At 43.9% G+C, this 20,828-nt stretch overlaps 1 protein-coding gene and 1 long non-coding RNA gene across 16 annotated transcripts in view; one reads left to right on the top strand and one right to left on the bottom strand.

Annotated features, from left to right (window-relative positions):
• Positions 1-216: 216 nt before the first annotated feature.
• On the top strand, positions 217-6,010 carry LOC141407634 (uncharacterized). The gene is made up of 3 exons (XR_012417328.1): positions 217-945; positions 3,420-3,497; positions 4,086-6,010. It is a non-coding gene; the product is annotated as an uncharacterized lncRNA (long non-coding RNA).
• A 2,832-nt stretch (positions 6,011-8,842) lies between these two features.
• Positions 8,843-20,828, bottom strand: part of WDR37 (WD repeat domain 37) — a 75,423-nt gene continuing 63,437 nt past the window's right edge. For 9 of the 15 annotated variants that reach the window (XR_012417321.1, XR_012417325.1, XR_012417320.1 and 6 more), the window contains 3 exons: positions 16,501-16,635; positions 15,855-15,969; positions 8,843-11,781 (listed from right to left, as the gene is read on the bottom strand). Coding sequence is in view for 8 of the 15 variants with exons in the window: in XM_005564507.5 (XP_005564564.1) it covers positions 11,650-11,781; positions 15,855-15,969; positions 16,501-16,635 (382 nt within the window). In the remaining 7 variants the exon portion in view is untranslated. The remainder of the gene's footprint in view (positions 11,782-15,854; positions 15,970-16,500; positions 16,636-20,828) is intronic. The other 6 variants (XR_012417322.1, XM_074000884.1, XM_074000886.1 and 3 more) reach the window with 2 other exon arrangements.

Raw genomic sequence — 20,828 nt, 5'->3', positions numbered from 1 at the left:
GGGCCCCTCCGGTAAGTCACTCACTCAGGAGAGCTGCCCCGGCCCCTCCGGTCGCTCACTCAGGAGAGCTGCCCGGGCCCCTCCGGTCACTCACGCAGGAGGGCAGCCCTAGTCATGCACTGTTTTCTGCCAGCGTTGAACCCACTCTCCAGGGCATCCAGTCATTTACAGAGCTGCTGGAAGAGACACCATTTTAAATGGGTTCTTCATCCCACAGGCAGTCGTTACTTGGATGGATTATTGAGGGGTTCCTCTTTTCTGGCACATTTGGAAATCTCTGAAATACAGAACATAACCGCGAACTAGCAAATTAACAGGAAATACATACTGCTTCCTAAATATATCAAACACGGAGTGAGTTGCTTGCAGGGGATACTGGCGATTCCTGGGCAATCTCTATTGCAGGCCTGCTGTGTCCGCCATGGTCGGCATTTCACCCTTCCCTGAAGTAGCCACGCTAGAACTGGAGATACCTTCAGTGCCTCCTGGAGGGGCCTAACCCAGGAAGGGCAACAGTGTGGTCCTCCCTTGTTCAGAGTGCGCTCAAGCCCACATGTGACTTTAAAAGATGCTGCAAAACCATGGAGTGAAGCTAAAAGTAACAACGCAAGCATACGACTTCAGCCAAAAAATGAAAAGAAATGGAAGGACGACACTGCTTCAGCCTGTTTTAGTTTGGGCTAGGAATATCATTAATCAGTCCCTCAAGACATTTTCGCTGTGGGTAAGAAAATAACACCTTTCATAAACAAACTTATCTACAAGGAGAGAAGAGTAAAGCCAGAGGCTGGGAGCGTCATTAAATGATTCCGTTGCTGAGGATAGCATGTGACCTGGGACAGACAGCAGCAGCAGAAAGGCAGGAAAGAGAAGAAAATCTGTCGTGGCTGGGAGGAGAGGTTTGCTAAGAGCCTTGCCACCAGGACACCCTGGCCTCATGGAAAGGTACCAAGCCCTGTACCACCCAGCCCTGTTCTCTTTTTTCAAATGGGCTGGAAAAGGGAAGCCTGATATAGGAGCTGTCTGAGCACACACGGCTGCGTCTGATGGCATTGAATTAGGATAATTAATCATCCCCATGCATTTTCCAAATAGAGGCACATTTCAACCACTCCAGATTATGATGTTCTAAGTTTAATTTTACATTGGAAAAATACACATTCCATTCTCGAGAAAAGAGAAAATAACTGTAAAGTAACTGTGCAATGTTTTATAAAGATAAAGGGCTATGAAACATGGTTTCGTTTTGGTAAAGATGACTTTTATGTTTTTGTGACTTGACTTTTCCTAATAAAATGTTTTCACTTAAAAACAATAGCAACAATAACAATCAAAAAAAAAAACAAAAAAAACCCACAATGTGTTACCTATTTTAAAAGTTCTCATCTATGCAGTTAGATACTACGGAATGTAATTTCCTAACTTTGATTTAAATCAAAGACCTCAGCTTCCACCTTAAGTGAAAAAAGAACAAAGTAAACTCAAAAGTAATGAGAAGAAAGGAAATAATAAAAATCAGAGCAGAAAACAATAAAATACCAAATGAAATAGAAAAATTAATAAATCAACATTTTGTTCATTAAGAATACCAATAAAATTGATAGACCTTCAGCCAGATTAATCAGGAAACAAAGGAAGACGTAGTTACCAGTATCAGGAATGAGAGAGGTGACATTATTATAGATTCCACAGATATTAAAGGATAAGAAGGGAATAATATGAACAACTTTATGCCAATAAATTCAATAGCTTAGGTGAAATGAAGGAATTCCTTGAAAAACATAAGCTGTCAATGTTTAACTCAAGTAGAAATTGATAACCTGAATATCCTCATATCTAATACATTTAACTTATAGTTTAAAACCTTTTCACAAAGAAAACTCCATATCCATATTGCTTCACTCATGAATTCTACCAAACATTTAAGGTAAAAATAATACCAATTCTACAGAAACTCTTTCAGAAAACTGAAGAATAGGGAAAGCTTTCCAACTCTATGAGGCCTGCATTACACTGATACTAAAATCAGACAGAGACTTCAGAAGAAAACTGCAGCCCAGTCTCTCTCATGAACATAGACACAAAAATCCTTAACAAAATAATTGCAAATCAAATGCAGCAATATAAAAAAGAATAGTAGAATATGACAAAACTGGGTTTATCTTCAAAAATGCAAGGTTAGTTTAACATTCATAAATCCATTAATATAAATCTTATTAATAACCTATAAAAGAAAAACAATATGGTTATCTCAATAGGCACCAAAAAATCGGAAAAAATATCCTACATCCATTTCTGTTAATAACTCTTCAGCAATCAATGAAGAGAACTCCTTCAACTGGATGAACATCTGTGGAAAACATAGCGCTAATATCCTAATTAGTGGTGAAATAATGAGTGCTTTCTCTTTCAGATCAGGAACAAGATGGAGTTCACCTTCCCCACTTTGGCCCCACATTGTATTAAGGGTTCTCACCATCACAGTATATCAAAATAAGAAAATAAACCAACTGCTACTTTCCCGAGGTAGAAAATCTGACAGAACCTATTCTAAAAGTGATTATAACTAACTGGTAAATTTTTTAAAAACTGCAGGATACAGATAAATGCACATATTTCCTCTGTTTTTGTCTCGGAAAGTATTTCTCCCTCACGTTTGCAGGATAATTCTCTGGACACAAAATTGTTTACTGATGGTCTTTTCTTTCCAGACTTTAAACATTTCACTTCATTCTCTTCTTAGTTGTATTGGTTCCTGACATCTGATGTCATTATTATTATCGTTCCTCCATAGATAAAGTGTTTTTGCCTTGACTTCTTTCAAGATTTTCTTTTTGTCTTTGGTTTTCTGCAGTTTGAATATAATGCGCCTAAGTGTTGATCAAGTCTCTTGGTATTTATCCACTTGTTATTTATTCCCTGAGCTTTCTTGATTTGTAGTCTGGTTTTTCCTATCAATTTTGGAAAATTTTCAGCTATTACTTTACATCTTTCTCCTCATCCTTTCTCTTTCTCCTCCTGGTATTCCCAAACACACATATTATATCATTTGTGATTGTGCCACAAAAATCTTGGATACCATTCTGCCTTTTTCATTCTTTTTTCACTTTGCTCTTCAGTTTGAGTGGTTTCTATTGACCTGTCTTGAAGTTCACTGATGCTTTTCTCAGTCATGTGTAGTTTCTAAGAGCCAATCAAAAGCATTCTCCATTTCTGTTACAACGTTTTTTATTTCTGGCATTTCTTTTTATTCTTAGGATTTCCATTTCTCTGCCTACATTGCCCAACTGTTCTTGCCTTTTGTTCACTTTTCCCACTTAAGCCCTTGGCATACTCATCACAGGTGTTTTTAAATTCATGTCTGCTAATTCCAGTGTCTCTGCCATACCTGAGTCTGGTCTGATATTTTGTCTCTTCAGATTGTGTTTTGACTTTTGGCATGCCTTCTCATCTTCAGCTGAAAGCCAAACACGATGTATTCAGCAGAAGGCACTGAGGTAAGCAGGCCTTTGGTGTGAGGTTTTATGCCTCTGTCTAGGAGGAAGGCTGGGCTCATTATCTGCTGTAGCTGCAAGAATCAGAGGCTCCAATCTCCTCTGGTGTCTTTGCTTTTGTCTCCCCTACTGTCTTGATTTCCCTTGAAACTCCTTCTTAAGTAGAGTCAGAGCTGTGGCCCCCTTGGTTGTCCTTATTCAGGAGCTCTGTAGTTGTGAGGCCAGGTGGAAGAGGGAAGGGGAGGGAAGGGAAGGAAAGGGGAGAGCAGCGGAGGGAAAGGGGAGGGCAGGGGAGGGAAAGGGGAGGGGAGGGGTCTGTAGCCCCATGATTTGGTCTCATGTTTTCAGGGGGCCTGCACACTGCATCCTTCACAAATGATTCTCAAATGATTCTCAAGGTACTGCCCCCTGAGACAGGAAGGCTAAGAGGCTGGAGCCAAGTGATTTTCCCTCCCCAAAAGTCAGATGTGCTGGTGAAGAAGGCCTTGCCCTTGCACAGTGGGGTCTGTAGGGAGAAAGCTCTGGCTAAATTTAGTCACCTTCCCTCCCCTCGCCACACTGGAGGGGATCCTTCTCCTGTCTGCACCATAGGAACTTGGTGGTGCTCCTGGAAGTAGAACCCATGAAACTGAGGCAGAAATCTGGGAGCCCTCGCTCCACAGCCAGCCCCAGCCTCCATCAATGCCTCCATGGCCCTATGTGGGGTTCCTACCCATTTCTGGCTCCAGCAGCTGCTCTTCCGGAAACCACAGTTCTCTGTATCTGCCTGTTTCTCCAGTTTTGGGGTCAGCAGTTTGCCCTGTGACCACAACTCTCTGATGTGATCTAAGAAAAATCAGTTTTCTGTTTTTTGCCTTTTTATGGTGAGGGAGAGAGAAATGACTTCCCAGCTCTTTTACGTGTTGGAATGGAAACCAGAGGTCTCCAGAACGGTCACATTGGGAAAGGTATGGCAGGCTCTCAGAGTTAAAAATCAGCACTTACAGGAATTCGCCCAGGAGAATGAAAACATGTCAGCACAGAGACTTGTACACAAGTGTTCATACCAGCTTTATTTGAAATAGCCAAAAACTGGAAACAATCTGAATGTTCATCGGCAGGTAAACAGATGAATTTGGTTTATCCACACAACAAAATCCTACTCGCAATGAGAAGAAATAGATTGGAATATGCAATAAAATTAATCTTTCAAAATAATTTTTCTGAGTGAAAGAAATAAAAAATACATACTGTATAACTGCATTTATACAAAATTATAGAAAATGCAAATTAATCTCTAGTGACAGAAGGTAGACCAGTGTTTCCCCAAGGGTGGAGTGGGGGTGAGGAGGGGCAGTGCAGGGAACACGGAAGGGCCTGGGTGACTTTCTTGGGGGATTGTGCATGATTTCGATTGTGGGGATGATTTCATGGTAAATACCTGTCAAAGGAAATCACGTTTTATACCTTAAATATGACTGGCGTGTTGTCTGTTACACCAGAATACCAGAATAAAGTTGTTTCAAAAGAGAGGAAAACTAAAATTAGCTCCTTCTGACAGGGAGTGGTTAGAGAACATATACAATTAATTTTATTACTGAAAAAGAAAGAAAATAAAGTTTATCAGTAGAACATTTTTATATTAGGGAGCTAGAAAACTCCATAATACTTCAGGAGCTAGAAAACTTTTACAATGCATATGCAGTTTAGAAAATGATTATATGCTTAGCCAATATTCTAGAACTTACCCACCTATGCAATGAAATGCTGTTTCCCCAAAACACAGACTGAGAATAAAAATTTTTATTCCAATATGTGGCCATTGCTCAATAACCATTTTTGGACTGTCTCCTGGATTTGAAATGATTTTCAGTCCCAGTTTATGAGCAACATTAGAAAACTACTTTTATTGTTTTATGATCACACCTGGCAAATGAAATCCTTATTACATTTCCTACTTTAAAGCTGGGATTTCTAAAATGTATTTGAAAGCAGCCCAGTTCTGACACAGTGTAACACACTGCCTTTCAACAACTTCCTCAGTGACCATTTTCTCAAGAACATTATCTTGGAGCAAAATTGGCTTTGTGTTTCCTCCTGTGAAATGTGCACACTGCCTGAAAATCAGTTTAGAATAAAACTACATGTTTGTAAATGGAAAAAGTACTAATATGTGAAGTGAATAAAATATGGCTCTTCAATGATGAGTTTAAAACTGATGCTACCAAAAAATATTGGTATAAATCCCCCATCTTATCAGCACTCACTTTATCCATCTTTGGAATAACACACACTTTCTCTTTAGAATTTCTTATATTACTCTTTGAATTATATAATATTAGGTACACTGAAGTATAAAAAATTCCTTCTAATTGTAAAGTATTATAAAGTATGAATACCCAGATTGCTTGAGCCCAGGAGTTCAAGACCAGCCTGAGCAACATGGCAAAACCCTGTCTCTACAAAAACATACAAAAATTACCCAGGTGTGGTGGCATGCATCTGTAGTTCCAGCTACTAAGGAGGCTGATGTGGGAGGATCGATTGAACCCAGGAAGTCAAGGCTGCAGTGAGCCGTCATTGAGCTGGTGCACTCCAGCCTGGTGACACAGTGAGACACTGTCTCAAAAAAAAAAAAAAAAAAAAAAAAAAGACATGTTCCCACCATCCAAATTAAGAACCAAACACTGCCAATTCTGAGCTCTTCCCAGTCCCACCCTCTGCCCCCAAAATATGTGACCATGGATTAGATAGATGGACAGGCAGATGTGGTTTGGTTTTGTTTTTGTACTTTATGAAAATGGTTTCATATGTCTGTGGTCTTCAGTGCCTATGATTTCATTCCAAATTATGTTCCTAAGATCAAGGATTGCATGTAGCATGGTGGTCTCCAATTTTACCGCTCTGTGCTACCTCAGTGTAGATTTGCCAGTTTACCCATGTATATGTTTGGGTTGTTTTTAGTTTGGTGCTATCACCCTGCACAGTCCCCCAGCACATGTGCAAGTTCTTTAGAACAGTGGTTCTCAAACTGGACAGTAGAATCCCACATGAGAGCAAGTTTATTATAAAAGGCAGGTCACCCTTCCACAGAGATTCTGAGTCAGTAGCTTCTGGAGACCCAGAAGTCTCCATTTTAACAAACACTCAAGATGATCCTAATGCAAATGCTCTAGACATTACAGTGTAATCAACTGTGTTCTAAACACACACCTAGTGTGCTGGGCACAGAGGTATGCACACAGCCAGATTTGCTGTGTTTCCAAAGTTGCTGTACTACTTTAGGCCCCAACCAACAGGGTGCAAAGTTTCAGTAGTCTATATGTGCTCCACAGATTTTCCCTCCAATCTAATGACTGTCAAATGGCATTTCATTTTGGCCTTAATTTTCATGTTCTCAATTTCTATATTTTGCTATTGGCTACTCATATTTTCTCTTTTGTGACATACTTATTCAGGTCTGCTGTTCAATTTCCAATTCTCCTATAGACATGTAAAATCTTATTTTGTTCACTATCCTGGATAGTAGTCCTTTGTGAATTATATGTTGCAACTACCACTTGTGGTTTATCATTTCACCTTAAAGGTGTCTTATATGAACAGAATCTTTTAATTTTAATGTAGTCAAATTCATCCATCTTTTTTAGTATGCTTAATGCATTTTTAAAGAACTTTAATAAATCTAAAATTATTTTAAAAATTAATTTTGATTTCTCCTTTAAAATTTAACAGTTAATGCTGGAATTGATTTTTGTTTGGTGTGAGGTAGGCACACCTGAAGTGTGCCAAGCTCACCTTGTTTTTGCATATGGCGCTCTGCTCACTAAGAACTCTCCCCGCCACCTCCTGATGCCTTGACCAACCTCAGAGAAGCCTCCTTGACCAGATACCCAAAGCAGTTCCTCACCATTCTCCACTCGGCCCACAAATCAAGAGGCCTCAGGAAACTCTCGCTTGGTTTCCACACAGAGCTCCTGCGTCTCCAAAGACCTGCTTAATTCATTTTCATTTTGACCAAAAGCTGCTTAATAAAAGATATTCTACTAAAATTAATTTTACATTACACAAGGCTTTTGGCCAGGTGTGATGGCTCAAGCCAGTAATCCTAGCACTTTGGGAGGCAAAGGTGAGCAATTGCTTGAGCTTAGAAGTTCGAGACCAGCCTAGACAACACAGTGAGACACCATCTCAAAAGAAAATTTTTTTAATAAAATAAAGTCACACAAGACTTTTAGCTAATTTCATTTTCAGCTTCTTCCCACTATAAGATGAACTGTATATGTTACATATAATAAATTCAGGTGTTCCCAAATTTTAGCATAATTTTTAAAATTCTAAGTTATTAGGGAAAAACAGTAAACCTATGGATAGTAAGGGAGACCAGTGCCCTGGCGTTTTGGTGAAATCACAGCAATGTGTAAGCGTTTCTATCAGGATTCTTGATATTAATAGAGCATGAACTTTTAAATTCACTGAAGATGTAACATTATGAAATTTAGACAATAATCACAGGCTATTTAAGGAGGAAGGTAGGAAAGTTAAGTAACCAGTGGAGAAATGGTCTGCCTTTCTGGGTGTGAAGATACTCCCAGCACTAATGCAGCTTAGGCAGTGGCCTTGCCAGTGTGAAGGAGCCACTATCTGCTCAAGCAAGAATCCTCCCAGACTCTCCACCTGCTGAGACCACAGCAGTCTTGGCCTCAGCCTCAGCCACGGCCACCACCACAGCCACAGCCCTGGTCTCAGCCTCGGCCAAAGCCTCAGCCAAGGCCTCCGCCTCCGCCTCAGCCCCAGCCCCAGGCGCCCAGCCTAGGCCTCAGCCTCAGCCACAGCCACAGCACCAGCCCTGGTCTCAGCCTCGGCCTCAGCTTCAGGCATGGCCTCAGCCACAGTCTCAGCCTCCACGCGTGGGTCGGACATGGCCATGCACCAGGAGCCTCCAGGAGCCACTCCCAATCTGGTTTGCATTCTCCCACAGAAAATGGCACCACTTTCTGTAACTTTTTTTTTGTTTTTTTTTTTGTTTGTTTTTTAACTTTCAAACAAGCTTACTGCAATGAGAACAGTATGAGCATTTTTTTGTACTGAGGAACTTTACCAAAAATTGTGTCAAACTGTTAACCCTTTTGAAAGTTTTCAGGGTCCTGATGAGGGATGAAGCAGCATAATTATATATTGTTGAATGTTAACATAAGAGATAGATAGAAAACACAACTGATTTTTTAAGCCTGAAAATTTTTCGAGTGACCAGTATTATATTTGTTCAATTTCTAGGTCATCGTGATATTTATATAGTCATTCACAATGTTTCACCAAAGCAAAACATGAAAAACTGTAAAAATAATAAAAGACTCCCAATAACACAAAGCTTTTATAATAATAATTATGGAACATGGACATTTTAATGAATTTCATATTGCAATGAAGACACTCAACACTTAGAGACAATTATATCAATACAATAAAAACTGATTCCACAGAACACTTATAAATGCATACATTTTCCTCCAAAGAAACATGTTTTTCACAGATTTAAGTAACAAATGATTTATAGAGGATTCTTCAGATTCCAAAATATGTACAGAGTTTTTGTCTCTACTGAAACTGATGAGCAGTGGTTGAAAAAGAGTTGTTTTGCCCAACAGCATGGCTGTTAAGAAATCCTGTATTGATACACACTTTTCAGTAACCACACATTTTCTGTCTATCATTAAATGAAATTCTGGACACATCAGCATACAGGACAAACCTGTTCCCACTTCCAAACACTGTTTCACACGAGATCACATGTGGTTGACAGTATGACTTAATTTAGCCACACACACATGCACACGCACATACACGCACCATCCCCAATCTTGTCTGTGACTCCTGATTAACACGCTGCAGCAGCAGTGGATGAGCTCACATTAGAAGATGACACAGCAGCGAACAGCAAGGCGCCCCCGCTCCTGAGAGCTGTGCCTGAGCACCGCAGGGCTGCGCCCCGAAGGACGTGCAGGAATCCAGTTTCTGAGGTCCCTCCAGTTCGCTGGAGAAGGTGAGCAGCTGTGGCAGTGAAGGGCACCAGTGTGCCTGGAACTCAATGACCACTAGGAATATTGATTTTTAAAAGCCTCAAAAATGTTTAATCTGGCAGAGATCTGGATTTGGCTATTTGCAGCCATTTTTCAATGTTCCTAACCATCATCCTAAAACACCCAGACTTTCAAATTAAACCCCGAGGAACCCAAGCAGGCGGCCTGTGCAGTGGCCCCAGAAGCTGCCCTGGGCTCAGACCTTTGCATGTGCAGTGCGGGAGGCTCTGGGAATTGGACCTCCGGCCAAGAGAAAAGCGAGGCCCCAGCAACATCTGGACACAGCACAGCCCTGCATCAGGCAAGTTCGCTCAGGACAGCAGGAGCTGAAACCTGAGAGTCTAATCAACCAGAGGGACCAGGTAGGCTCCGTTCTCAGAACAGTGCAGTCAGGAAACAATGTCGGACAAAAATACAACACATTTTTTATCTGTAAAATCAAATGACTGAAATATTTGCTGTTTGTCCCTCAGCCACGTCAGATCCATCTGAGGTCGTTATCAGTTATTCTTGGGCCCCAGGCTGTCAGTCATTTCAGAGTCATTCTAGATGACTTAGATTCAAAGTTCCTCGGGCCAGCTCCTGAAGACCCAAGTAGGGAGGTGCCTCTCAGCCCTGGCGAGCTGCACCAAAGGACGGGTCCAAAAGTCCCACGTCCTAATGCACCTGCATCTACCAGTCACCAGATGGGTTCCCTCCTACCTCACCATAAAACGGGGCAAAACACAAAGACCTGGGGGTGTCACATGACAGCTGCAAATATTACCTTCCTCTGTCTCTCCAAGTGGTGAGCCTCCAGGTGGACATATTGAAAGGACTGAAAATACAAGAGGCAAGAAATGAGAGCCTCTTTATCAAAACCGTAACTCAGCAAGAAACATTAACATACAGATACCAGGTGAGCAGTATTTTCCAAGAAGGCAAGAACACCAGGCTACCTCAGCAGTAGCGGGACTGGCACTGAGAGGCGTCCCCACCATGGGGGCTGGAAGTGTCTCGTCACCGGGGCCTGCTGGCTGCGGCCATCAGCTTGTGCGCCTAAGTGGAGAGCCTACACCTTCAGGACACGTCGGTGTGACTGTCTTTCCTGCCTTCTGAACTGAACTCAGTATTCCAGCTATAAACCAAAGTGCTCCAGCCAGGCAACAGTGAGACCCAAAGTTTCCCAAAGACCCGTCTCTGAGGTAGTGTTGTTGGCTCTCAGACACCACCACGGGAGTGAGCCCATTCGGAAGCACACGACCGAGGTGCGGAGAATTAACTGGGCTCTGTGTGCAGGCGGCAGGGCCTCTTATCAAGGTCAAGTCACATTCAATGGACAAGTCATTTGAAACATCTAAAGCCTGTTTATAACCATAGCTATAAATTAAAGTGCTTTACATTTTGCTTAATATTTGAAATCGGTGATTAGAATCCTATTTCAAAATTTGCTAGGATGAGAGCTCAGGAGATTGAAATGATTTTCTATAAAAAAGCAGAAAACTTTTCTTTCCTAAAGAAACTCCAAATGGTGCAAATCCAACATCCCATGCTTTTTTTTAACTTCTCAACTCCAGGTTACCTTTGCAGAACTGTAACAGAAATCAGAGTGGAAGCTGACTACACGACAGCACGTGCTGAACTTCACGCGAGGTAAACACAAACTCCCAGAGCGATCCTGCTGGTCACCAGCCAACACAGGCAGCCCCACAGTCTTCCCAGCACAGGCAGATACATACAGTTACTTCAGGGAACGCAGGACTGCTGACGCCGCAACGTAATACAGAGGTTCACATGTAATTCACACAAATGTAATGCCCTACTGTTCACCTGTCCAATGTCAACAACTCACAAGCATTTCATGTGCTACATGGGAGGTGAGCTTCGCCTCTACTGCCCAGAGGACCCAATACACACACATATACAAGACAAAAGTAAAAAATACGACCACACATTTCTCTGTACATTTCATGCAAGCTGGGCACTATGTGAAAAGAACATATACAAAGCACCCTTCCCAGGGTCAAACTCTCACAAAATGGCTGATTAATATGCAGAAAAGCCTGCACCCATCAAAGGTCTGTGCTGGCGAAGAGTGAAACTAAGGACTGCCGGTGCCCTTATTTTTCTTGTAGCAATGCAGGGATGTTGATGTTCCAACCAATGGCTTGCCGGTCAAACCCACAGGTGAACAGATTGCACACGGGGTGGTCTTCACTCCATGCCGAGCAGCACACCATTCTCCTGTGACCCTAGTGACGATCAAACAAACCAAAATCAGTGCATTATTCCCGAAAGTAAGATTTATAAGACCTCAGCGAAATGAATAACCACATCACTCAAAGTAAGAAAGTTACAAGAAAATAACATGGTGCCCAGGATTAGTCCCAAGGACTGCGTAGCACGGACTGCCAAGCATGGACCATGGATCATGGACCACCAAGCATGGACCATGGATCACGGACTGCCGAGCACCAACCACTGCCGAACACAGACCACCGAGCACCCCATGGATCATAGAGCACGGACCACTGAGCACTGACCGCCGAGCACGGATCGCCGAGCCCGGCAGAGCCGCCAGGACGTGCAGCCAGGCCAGGACGAGTGAGGCCAAGATGCCGGTGAGCACAAAGGTTGGTGGAACCTGCCCCAAAACCACTGTATGACTCCTTCTTTAAGAAAATACGAGTAAGATTACAGTCAGACAAAATAAACTAATGATCAATGTGAAAATTTTGAATAAATGAGGCTAGGAGATATTTAGGGGTAAATTAAATGATATTCACTCAAATACTTCAAATAGGATTTTAACAAATAACTGGCTTCGGTAATGAACTGGAAAAATACATTTGGTGTCATATAAAACAAGGATAAATAAATGGCCTTTTAGGTAGATTCCTGCCATCTTCAGCAATTCCAGTTAAATATCAGCATGTTGGAAAAGTTACTGCAAAATATGTGACAGAGCAATAACATATCGGTGTGTATGTAGGTAGCAGATGCAGGCTCTTAGCCAACACTTAGAATGTCTGTAAGCAGTGCCTTAGGACCCATCTGCATTTTCTAAATTACACAACAGCTCTGATACATTGCTATTACAGCATAAGGTACAAGAGTGAGTCAGTATTAAGTAAAGCTGACAGATTAAGAAACACCCAAAGAATGGCATAAAATTTTCCTGCAAAATATTCACATATAAATATGCTATTTATACATCTGGAGAGAGAACCACAATAGCTATTTATACATCTGGAGAGAGAATCACAAAAGGCCAGAAAAATAAAATAATTGTAAGAAAGACCACATAACAAAGGCTTACAAAAGGCACAAAAAAGGAAGCAGCAATGCATCCATTAACTGGCAGTAAAACCAAGGCTGTGGGCAAGAGCTCTTCACAGTGAAACTCAAGGCATTTGCTGCAGAAGTGCCAAAGACAAAGAGCTTCCAGAAGAAAGCCAGCCAGGCTTTCACCCTGGCAGAGCTCCCATGGGATTTCCATCTCTCGTGCGCCCACAGCATTGCCACCCAGGAAGCAGATGCACCCTGAAGATGTCCCATGCCATCGTGGCAGCCCCAGTGCACATGATGTGCTGCTCCAGGACACTCAGCACGGGACCCAGTGGGCCTCCACTTCGCGGGGACCCTCATGCTCCGTGAGCCTCCACTTCGCGGGGACCCTTGAGCCCCGTGGGCCTCCACTTCGTGGGGACCCTCACGCTCTGTGAGCCTCCACTTCACAGAGGCCCTCATGCAGGGACCCTCACACCCCATGAGCCCTCACTTCATAGGGACCCTCGCGCCCCGTGAGTCTCCACATCACAGAGACCCTCACGCAGTGACCCTCGCGCCCCATGAGCCTGCTCTTCACAGGAACCCTGACCCTGGACCTCCTGACTCTCCACTAAGCTCGCTTTCCCAAAACTCAGGCTGGGAAGTGACACCTACTCCAGCACTACAGGGAAATATTTTCAATAAGTTCCTTTCACTCCACTACTTAAAGGCTCAAATAAGTGTTTTGTTTTCTCTCTTCCAAGTCGGTCAGCTGAAGAAGTAGGAACAAGTCGGTGATTTCCAGCAGGGTTCTGCGACACTGAAAACCACATTTATTTATCTGAAGAGGTGTTACAAGTTCTAAATAAAGTTAAATCACATTCATTAATCTTAAAAATAAATCTATTTCACAAGTTAATGGGTGCAGCACACCAACATGGCACATGTATACATATGTAACAAACCTGCACGTTGTGCATATGTACCCTAGAACTTAAAGTGTAATTAAAAAATAAAAAATAAATAAATCTATTTCACATACCACTTTAGGAGGGAATAAACCCAGGCACAACAGAATCCTACAATGTCAACAAAGTTGAATGTTCACAGATAACTGAAAAGAAAACTGTCTACACAGAATTAGGGCCACAAAGAACCATTCAGAATTCCATTTCTCTGAGGGAAAATACTCTCAAAGTAATAAAGTCGTAATTCATAGTCATAAACAAATAGTTCTCATGAATTTGTGCTTCAAAATGCAAACTTCACATGCTACACAGAAATTTTACAATTCACACAGGCATGTTGAAAAGACAACATTCTACTATGTCTAAGATGCAGCTGAGAGGACACATAAGTGATACTCAGCTGTTAACAAAACATGAAAAGATTCCCCAGGACAAGCAATTTATGGCTGTGTTAAGGGTTGTGAAGCATATTTTAGTCACTCTAATTTCATGAAATTTTTCTACTCCACTATTTTGATGTGTATCAAGGAGTAAAAACATCAATAACTGACTTCAAACAGTACACTCTCACGCTGTGAAGGGGACTGAAGAGACACCCGGTCTCAGTGAAGGTCAGTTCCAGAAAGTCTGTGCCACTTGAAGAAAAGGTGTTGCTGCGCTGAGAGAGCCCCCACTTTCGCACGTGCCTCCCGGATCACCCAGCCTGCCTGCAGTTTCTGAGGCTCACACCCCGCAGAGCAGCTGCAGCCCATGAGCCACGAGCTGGTCTCCAGACTGAGCCACAGAGGCACTGAGGGGGCCACCGGAGCGGCCTGCAGGCATGTGCGGCTCTGGGCAGCCACAGGAGGCCTTGGGGAACAAATCCATTTACTCACACAGGTATCCAGACAGTACCCCAACAAGATCAAAAGACAGGAAAGAGGGATCCTCTATGAGGGGTCCCATTACGCACCAGGCTGGGGAGACGCTGCCTTGACCACGGGGAGTTTCTGTGCATCGCAGCTGCCCCTGTGACCTCCCAGGGGAAAGCCAACAGCAAATGCCGCCCACACTACAGCAAAGCCCGACTGCAGAGCTCATCAGAGTCGCAAGGGAATTTGAACACTGGCCCCCAGGCCCCCTGGGCCTCTACATCTGTGCGGGTGCCGCGGAGTCTCGATTCTCTTTGCGCCTTCCAGGCAACCAGGACAGGTGGGCTGAACAGCACATAGCAAGAAACTCCCTCCGCTGTCTTCCAAAGTTAGCAAGGAGCAACCCTTCACTAACAAGAAACTGACATTTAAATAGATTTTTTCCTGTCGCAAGAGACTGCCATAGAAACGTGTTTTTCTGGCTGGAGGTGGAAGAGATCCCACCTTAAAGACCCCCCAGTCTACAACCAACCTGGCTTCTGCCTGGCCACAATGCCCACTCAACACTTCCAGTCCGTACAGACACAACTGCAGACATCTAAAACTGCTTCCCTACAGAGCTGCCACCACTAACACGTGCACCAAAGGGCTCGTTCCGCATGGCTGTGAAACAGAGGAACTGCATGTTTTGTTTATTTTTAAACTTAAAAACTGACCATGGTATTAAGAACACTGGGCTGGGTGCGGTGGCTCATGCCTATAATCCTAGCACTTTGGGAAGCTGAGGCAGGCAGATCACCTGAGGTCAGGAGTTTGAGACCAGCCTGACCAACTTGGAGAAACCCCATCTCTACCAGAAGTACAAAATTAGCCAGGTATGGTGGCACATGCCTGTAATCTCAGCTACTGGGGAAGCTGAGGCATAAGAATTGCTTGAACCCGCGAGACAGAGGTTGCAGTGAGATCACGCCACCGCACTCCAGCCTGGGCAACAAGAGCAAAACTCCATCTCAAAAAAAAAAAAAAAAAAAAAAAAAGAACACTGAGGTAGGTGTGGAATAACTCGGGTGTACAACTCTACTTCTTCAACTTTAAATTTTATGAACTCTAAATACAGCTCAAGTATTTCCAACGAAAACTTAGCATGCAAAGACTTAGTAACAAATAAGAACGTAAAATATCTCTACCCGTCCTCCTCCACCATGCCCTGCGTATGCACACCGACCGTGCTGTTACCTGTCGGCTGCTCCGGGGAAGCCGTGCCAGGCGCACTCCTGACATATCAAACAGTCTCACTTGTCGGTTGTCATGGGGGAGGGCTATGATTTTTTGGCCGACACATACATTGATCCTGCAAAGAGGTAAAAGTGGGTTGTGTATAAAACAGTGACACTGTAAGTTTTTGAATTTACAGATAATGAGGCAGGAGGTTCCATATTATTCACATTTCAAGGCTAACTACATTAACACACTGCGTGTGCCACCTGCTTACGGTATTCAAAAGAGACCAAGTTACTCACACGTAGCTACAAGATCACACAGACCCCATGCACACACACACAATACACACACACACACTGCTCAATGGTAGAACCAGACCCACCTAGACACAAGACTAACCCTCACAAGAAGTCAAGAGAAGCCCTGCACGTCTGCCACAAATGGGTCATTCTCATTCTTACAAATCTCACCGATCCTACCTGGTTTTAGGCTCAGTTAGTTTAAGTTTTCATGGAATACTGAAACTGCATTAGAGGACAAAGGAACCTAACCATTGTTCCCAGGGTTCTATCAATTAAACCTCCATGAATAAAACATGAAATCACAATAAACCCTTTCCCACCAGACTACGCCACTTACTTAACCAACAGTTTGACGTTACCTGTTAATGGCAGAGTCCGTGCGAATAGTTGCAATAGGGGATCTCATATTTTTCAAGTCCCAGACTTTCACCGTGCGGTCATCGCTGCCTGAAACCACGTTGTCTCCCACGGTGAACACAGCAGAGGTCACAGTGCTACAAGCAGAGGGCACAGGGTCAGACACAACAGCAGGTGCAGGACGCGACACCACACCCCACACACAACCCTGACCAAGTGGGTGGGAAGGAGGTCAGAGAAGCGCAAACTCACAGCTGTCTCCTCTGCAAACTGCTCCCGCCTCCCAAAGCCTCTCCACCAGTGCAAGAAAAGGACACCTGATTTCTTCCCAGTGGATTAGAAACACACAGTCCATTCTACTCTATTCCACATCTCCAGGCAACGGAACAAACAGAACATGCCCAAATGTCTACACATCCGGGTCTATGGCAGAGAATTTAAAAAAATCCATTCCAACAACACTCTCAATCAATGTAATCATAACACAGGAGTTAGAGAAAAACATTCTGACAACTCAACAATTCAAACACAGACAAAGAACTTGGAACAACATTTTCCCAAAGAAGATACACCAACAGCCAAGAAGCCCCACACACCAGCATTCACAGTAGCATTACTGACAACGGCCAAAGAGATGCAAACAACCCACATATCCATCAGCAGATGGATTTAATGTGGCGTGTACACACAATGGAATATTATTCAGTCGTAAAAAAGAAACTCTAACACAAGCTACGACATGAATGAACTTTCAAGAATCCCCCTCATCTAAGATCCCTGGACTAGGCAAATTCATAGACACGGGAAGTAGAACAGAGGTTCTCGGGGTCTGAGGGACAGGCAAGAATAGTTTCACAGGCACATCTAAGATCCCTGGACTAGGCAAATTCATAGACACAGGAAGTAGAACACAGGTTCTCGGGGTCTGGGGGACAGGCATGAATAGTTTCACAGGCACATCTAAGATCCCTGGACTAGGCAAATTCATAGACACGGGAAGTAGAACAGAGGTTCTCGGGGTCTGGGGGACAGGCAAGAATAGTTTCACAGGCACATCTAAGATCCCTGGACTAGGCAAATTCATAGACACGGGAAGTAGAACACAGGTTCTCGGGGTCTGGGGGACAGGCATGAATAGTTTCACAGGCACATCTAAGATCCCTGGACTAGGCAAATTCATAGACACAGGAAGTAGAACACAGGTTCTAGGAGTCTGGAGGACAGGCAAGAATAGTTTCACGAGTGCAGAGTTTCCATTTGAGATAATGAAAAAGCACGGGAAATAGTGCTGGTGGTTGTACAACAATGTGAATTGATTTAATGCCACTGAAATACATAAAAACAGTTAAAATGGTAAGTTTTATATTATGTATATATTTAAACACAATTTTTATCTTAAAAAGTTTGAGGAGAAAAATTCAACATCACAACCACTCTTGGAACCTGCTTATATAAATCCAAAATAATAGTTTTCTTTTTAATTCAAATGTGTTGAAATATGTGGCCCTCAGGGAGAGGGGCTCAAGAAACCAAAGAGGCCCTGAAACAGCTAAGATGGGAGACACACCCTAAAGATGAAAAGTACCATAAAAACAAGAAGAGATGGGGAAGAAAGGTTTCATCAGTTTGTGTTAAACTCTTTCATCAACTTTGCTCTTGAAATGTAAAAAACAGTGTATGATATGGTGCTAAGTATATTAAATACCCTTACTAGTGGTGAAATTGGATTAAACATATAAACAAAGTACATTATCACTTAAATTGCACTGAGAATCACTGAAGAAACCCAGGCAAAATCTACAGAGGAAACCACGTCCTCACTGGCTGAGGCTGTGCTGGCGGTGGCTGGGGCGACTATCTTAACCAGCAATCAAAGGAAAGTCTCTGGCACTTGCCAAAAGGTATTTAGGACTCAAATAATAAAACGACATTTGAAGAAGAAAATTCAATCACCTCTTTGCTCACTGGCAAAGTTCAGTAAAAAGAGTGTGATAAAAACCTTACTTTCCCTGTGAGCTCAGGGCACACCATCCAGGCAGGATCCACAGCTCTCTTCAGCAGTGGCCAGGGGGTCTGCATGTCCTGCCTGGCTCAGGGCTGGGGTGGGTCTGCGTGCTCGCCAGTCCCCCATGACTGGCCCACCCAGGAAGACATGGTCTGACTTCAGGGCACAGTGGGCAGATCCTGAGATGCAGGGGCAGTGCCCTCTCGGAGAGACACAGGCTTGACCCCTACACTGTCTCCCAGGGCACAAAAACTGGGGTCACTCACTCTGTACAGAGGCTCAAAACCCACCTCACCCCTCACTAAAGCGGCTGAGATACCTACACAGATGATAAGCATGTGAATTTCCACCTATCCATGAAGGAAGTGTCCTCTTGTCATCACAAATCACTAATTTACGTGGACCAAAAGCTTGGTTTCCACATCTACCCTCACCAAGGTCCAGTCCATAAAAATTGCTTGGAACTCTGGAGTCCAATTAAATGCCAGTTGTCCCAGCCACTGAAGCTGTACCGTGACATGGGATTTCATGCTCTATGCGGCCCTGGATGAGAGGAGCACCATCCAGTCATCAAGCCCATTTATGAAAATCCTCCTCATTTTAAGTGGACACGAGCTGAGTTCTAATTAAGTCTAAGTTCCACTGCATTAAGACAAGGTTTTTAAAAATATAACATCAAAGTACAGCAGAGCTACTAAGAATCAAGGAGTGTCAACAACACCTGGCAACACGCTCTGACACTGAGGCCCCGGAACACAGTCGGGATGATGTGGCAGCGACCGTTTTCACGTCTGCCTTCTCAAAGGCCTGGTCGTGGTGCCCACAGCTGCCGTGTGGATTTGCTGACACTTATTCCCCCGCTCGGGGCCCTTCCCTGGGGTGCGGCATCCTGGCCTGTGGATGTAGCAGCCGCCCTGCCCAGGTCCATGAGAAACTAGAGCAGGCCCCTCCCCAGGGGTGACAACCAACATCTCTCCTGGGGGGAAACTGCCCGACAGGAAACCGCGGCATCACACGGGGCAGGACACGAACAAACGCCCAGCCGGGTAACAAGGGCAGCACGGATAATGAGGGCTGCACTGGTAACTACAGCAGCATGAGCAGAGAAGAGAAACTCTGCAAAATCAACCCAGTAACGCCTCCAGATTCTTCATCTAAAAAAATAAAGAACAACGTGAGGGCTTGACTATGAATCAGACGCTGCCATGCTTCAGTGAGAAGGTTACAATGAGGCTTAGAGGACTCCGACTGCTGGGGGAGCCTGGAAGAGCGAGAGGAGAGCTGCCCCCGACTTCTCTCTGAACTAGAGTCTTCAGGAGGTTTGGCCAAGTTAAATTTCAGTGAACATTCTGCTAAATTAATAGGAAAAAAGGCTCAACAAAAGATCGCCTAACCCCATGTTAATGAAATGCTGAAAGACATTAGGTTTTTAATAAATCACAATCCTGACAAGTATTGTCGGACATCAAAAGAAAAAAGAACTGGCAAAGAGGCAGCAGTTTCCAAGGCACCCTCAGCCCACAGGTCCCACGGGGAGGCTGGCGCGCATGGCCGTGCACTGGAAATGGTTCCGACGCTGCCAAACTCCGGCAAACTCATTTATCTTGTCGTGTGGGGCAGCCGAGCGTGCTCCTCCAGCTGACAGTGCGGCACCTCCTCGCCGCACACCACTGCCTGGTCTGGAACATTCCGCTCCCTCCGCGGGTCTCCATCAGCGGAAACGCCGCGAAGCTGGCATCCTCATTAGGACCAACAGCTGTCTCGCAGTCACACAGAGACACAGAACCGCTTCTGCATAACAATCTGCCGAAATTTCACGGCTAAGGAAAAGAAGACACGATGTGGAAAACACTGGGCCACAAAGCGCTGATGGGAGTGCTTTTCCGGCACGACATCAAACACTGACGATCGTTTCCTTTCCTATTTTTAAAACGCAGCTTCCTCGAGGTAATGTGTTTACCTCTGAGGAGCACGCCTGTGTGTCCACAGTCAAGGCACTGAGAATAGATCTTTGAAAATGAACAGCTGTGAAACAGGCACCACTGTGGCTTTATTATTTTGGCAGGTCAACTGTTCTATTACAGTGCTGATACAAAAGTACAACACCTGTGTCACCAACAACCCTGACCTTAAAACAGTGCTCTGAGTAAGTAACCAAAGGACACCCCAACAAGCCAGTCCAGGACCCCCGGGTGCCCCTCGGAGAGGGGGCTTCACAGTGCAAGGGAAGATGTGGGGTAGCTGCGTTGTGTTCAGAGTCATCAGAGCCCTTCCTGCAATTTCTAAGCTATCTGCATGAAATCCAACTCCTAACACATTAATCAG

This window comes from Macaca fascicularis, chromosome 9, assembly GCF_037993035.2.
Source record: "Macaca fascicularis isolate 582-1 chromosome 9, T2T-MFA8v1.1".
Lineage (NCBI taxonomy): Eukaryota > Metazoa > Chordata > Mammalia > Primates > Cercopithecidae > Macaca > Macaca fascicularis.
Note: the sequence above shows the minus strand (reverse complement) of the source record. Positions and strands in the feature narration are given on the sequence as shown.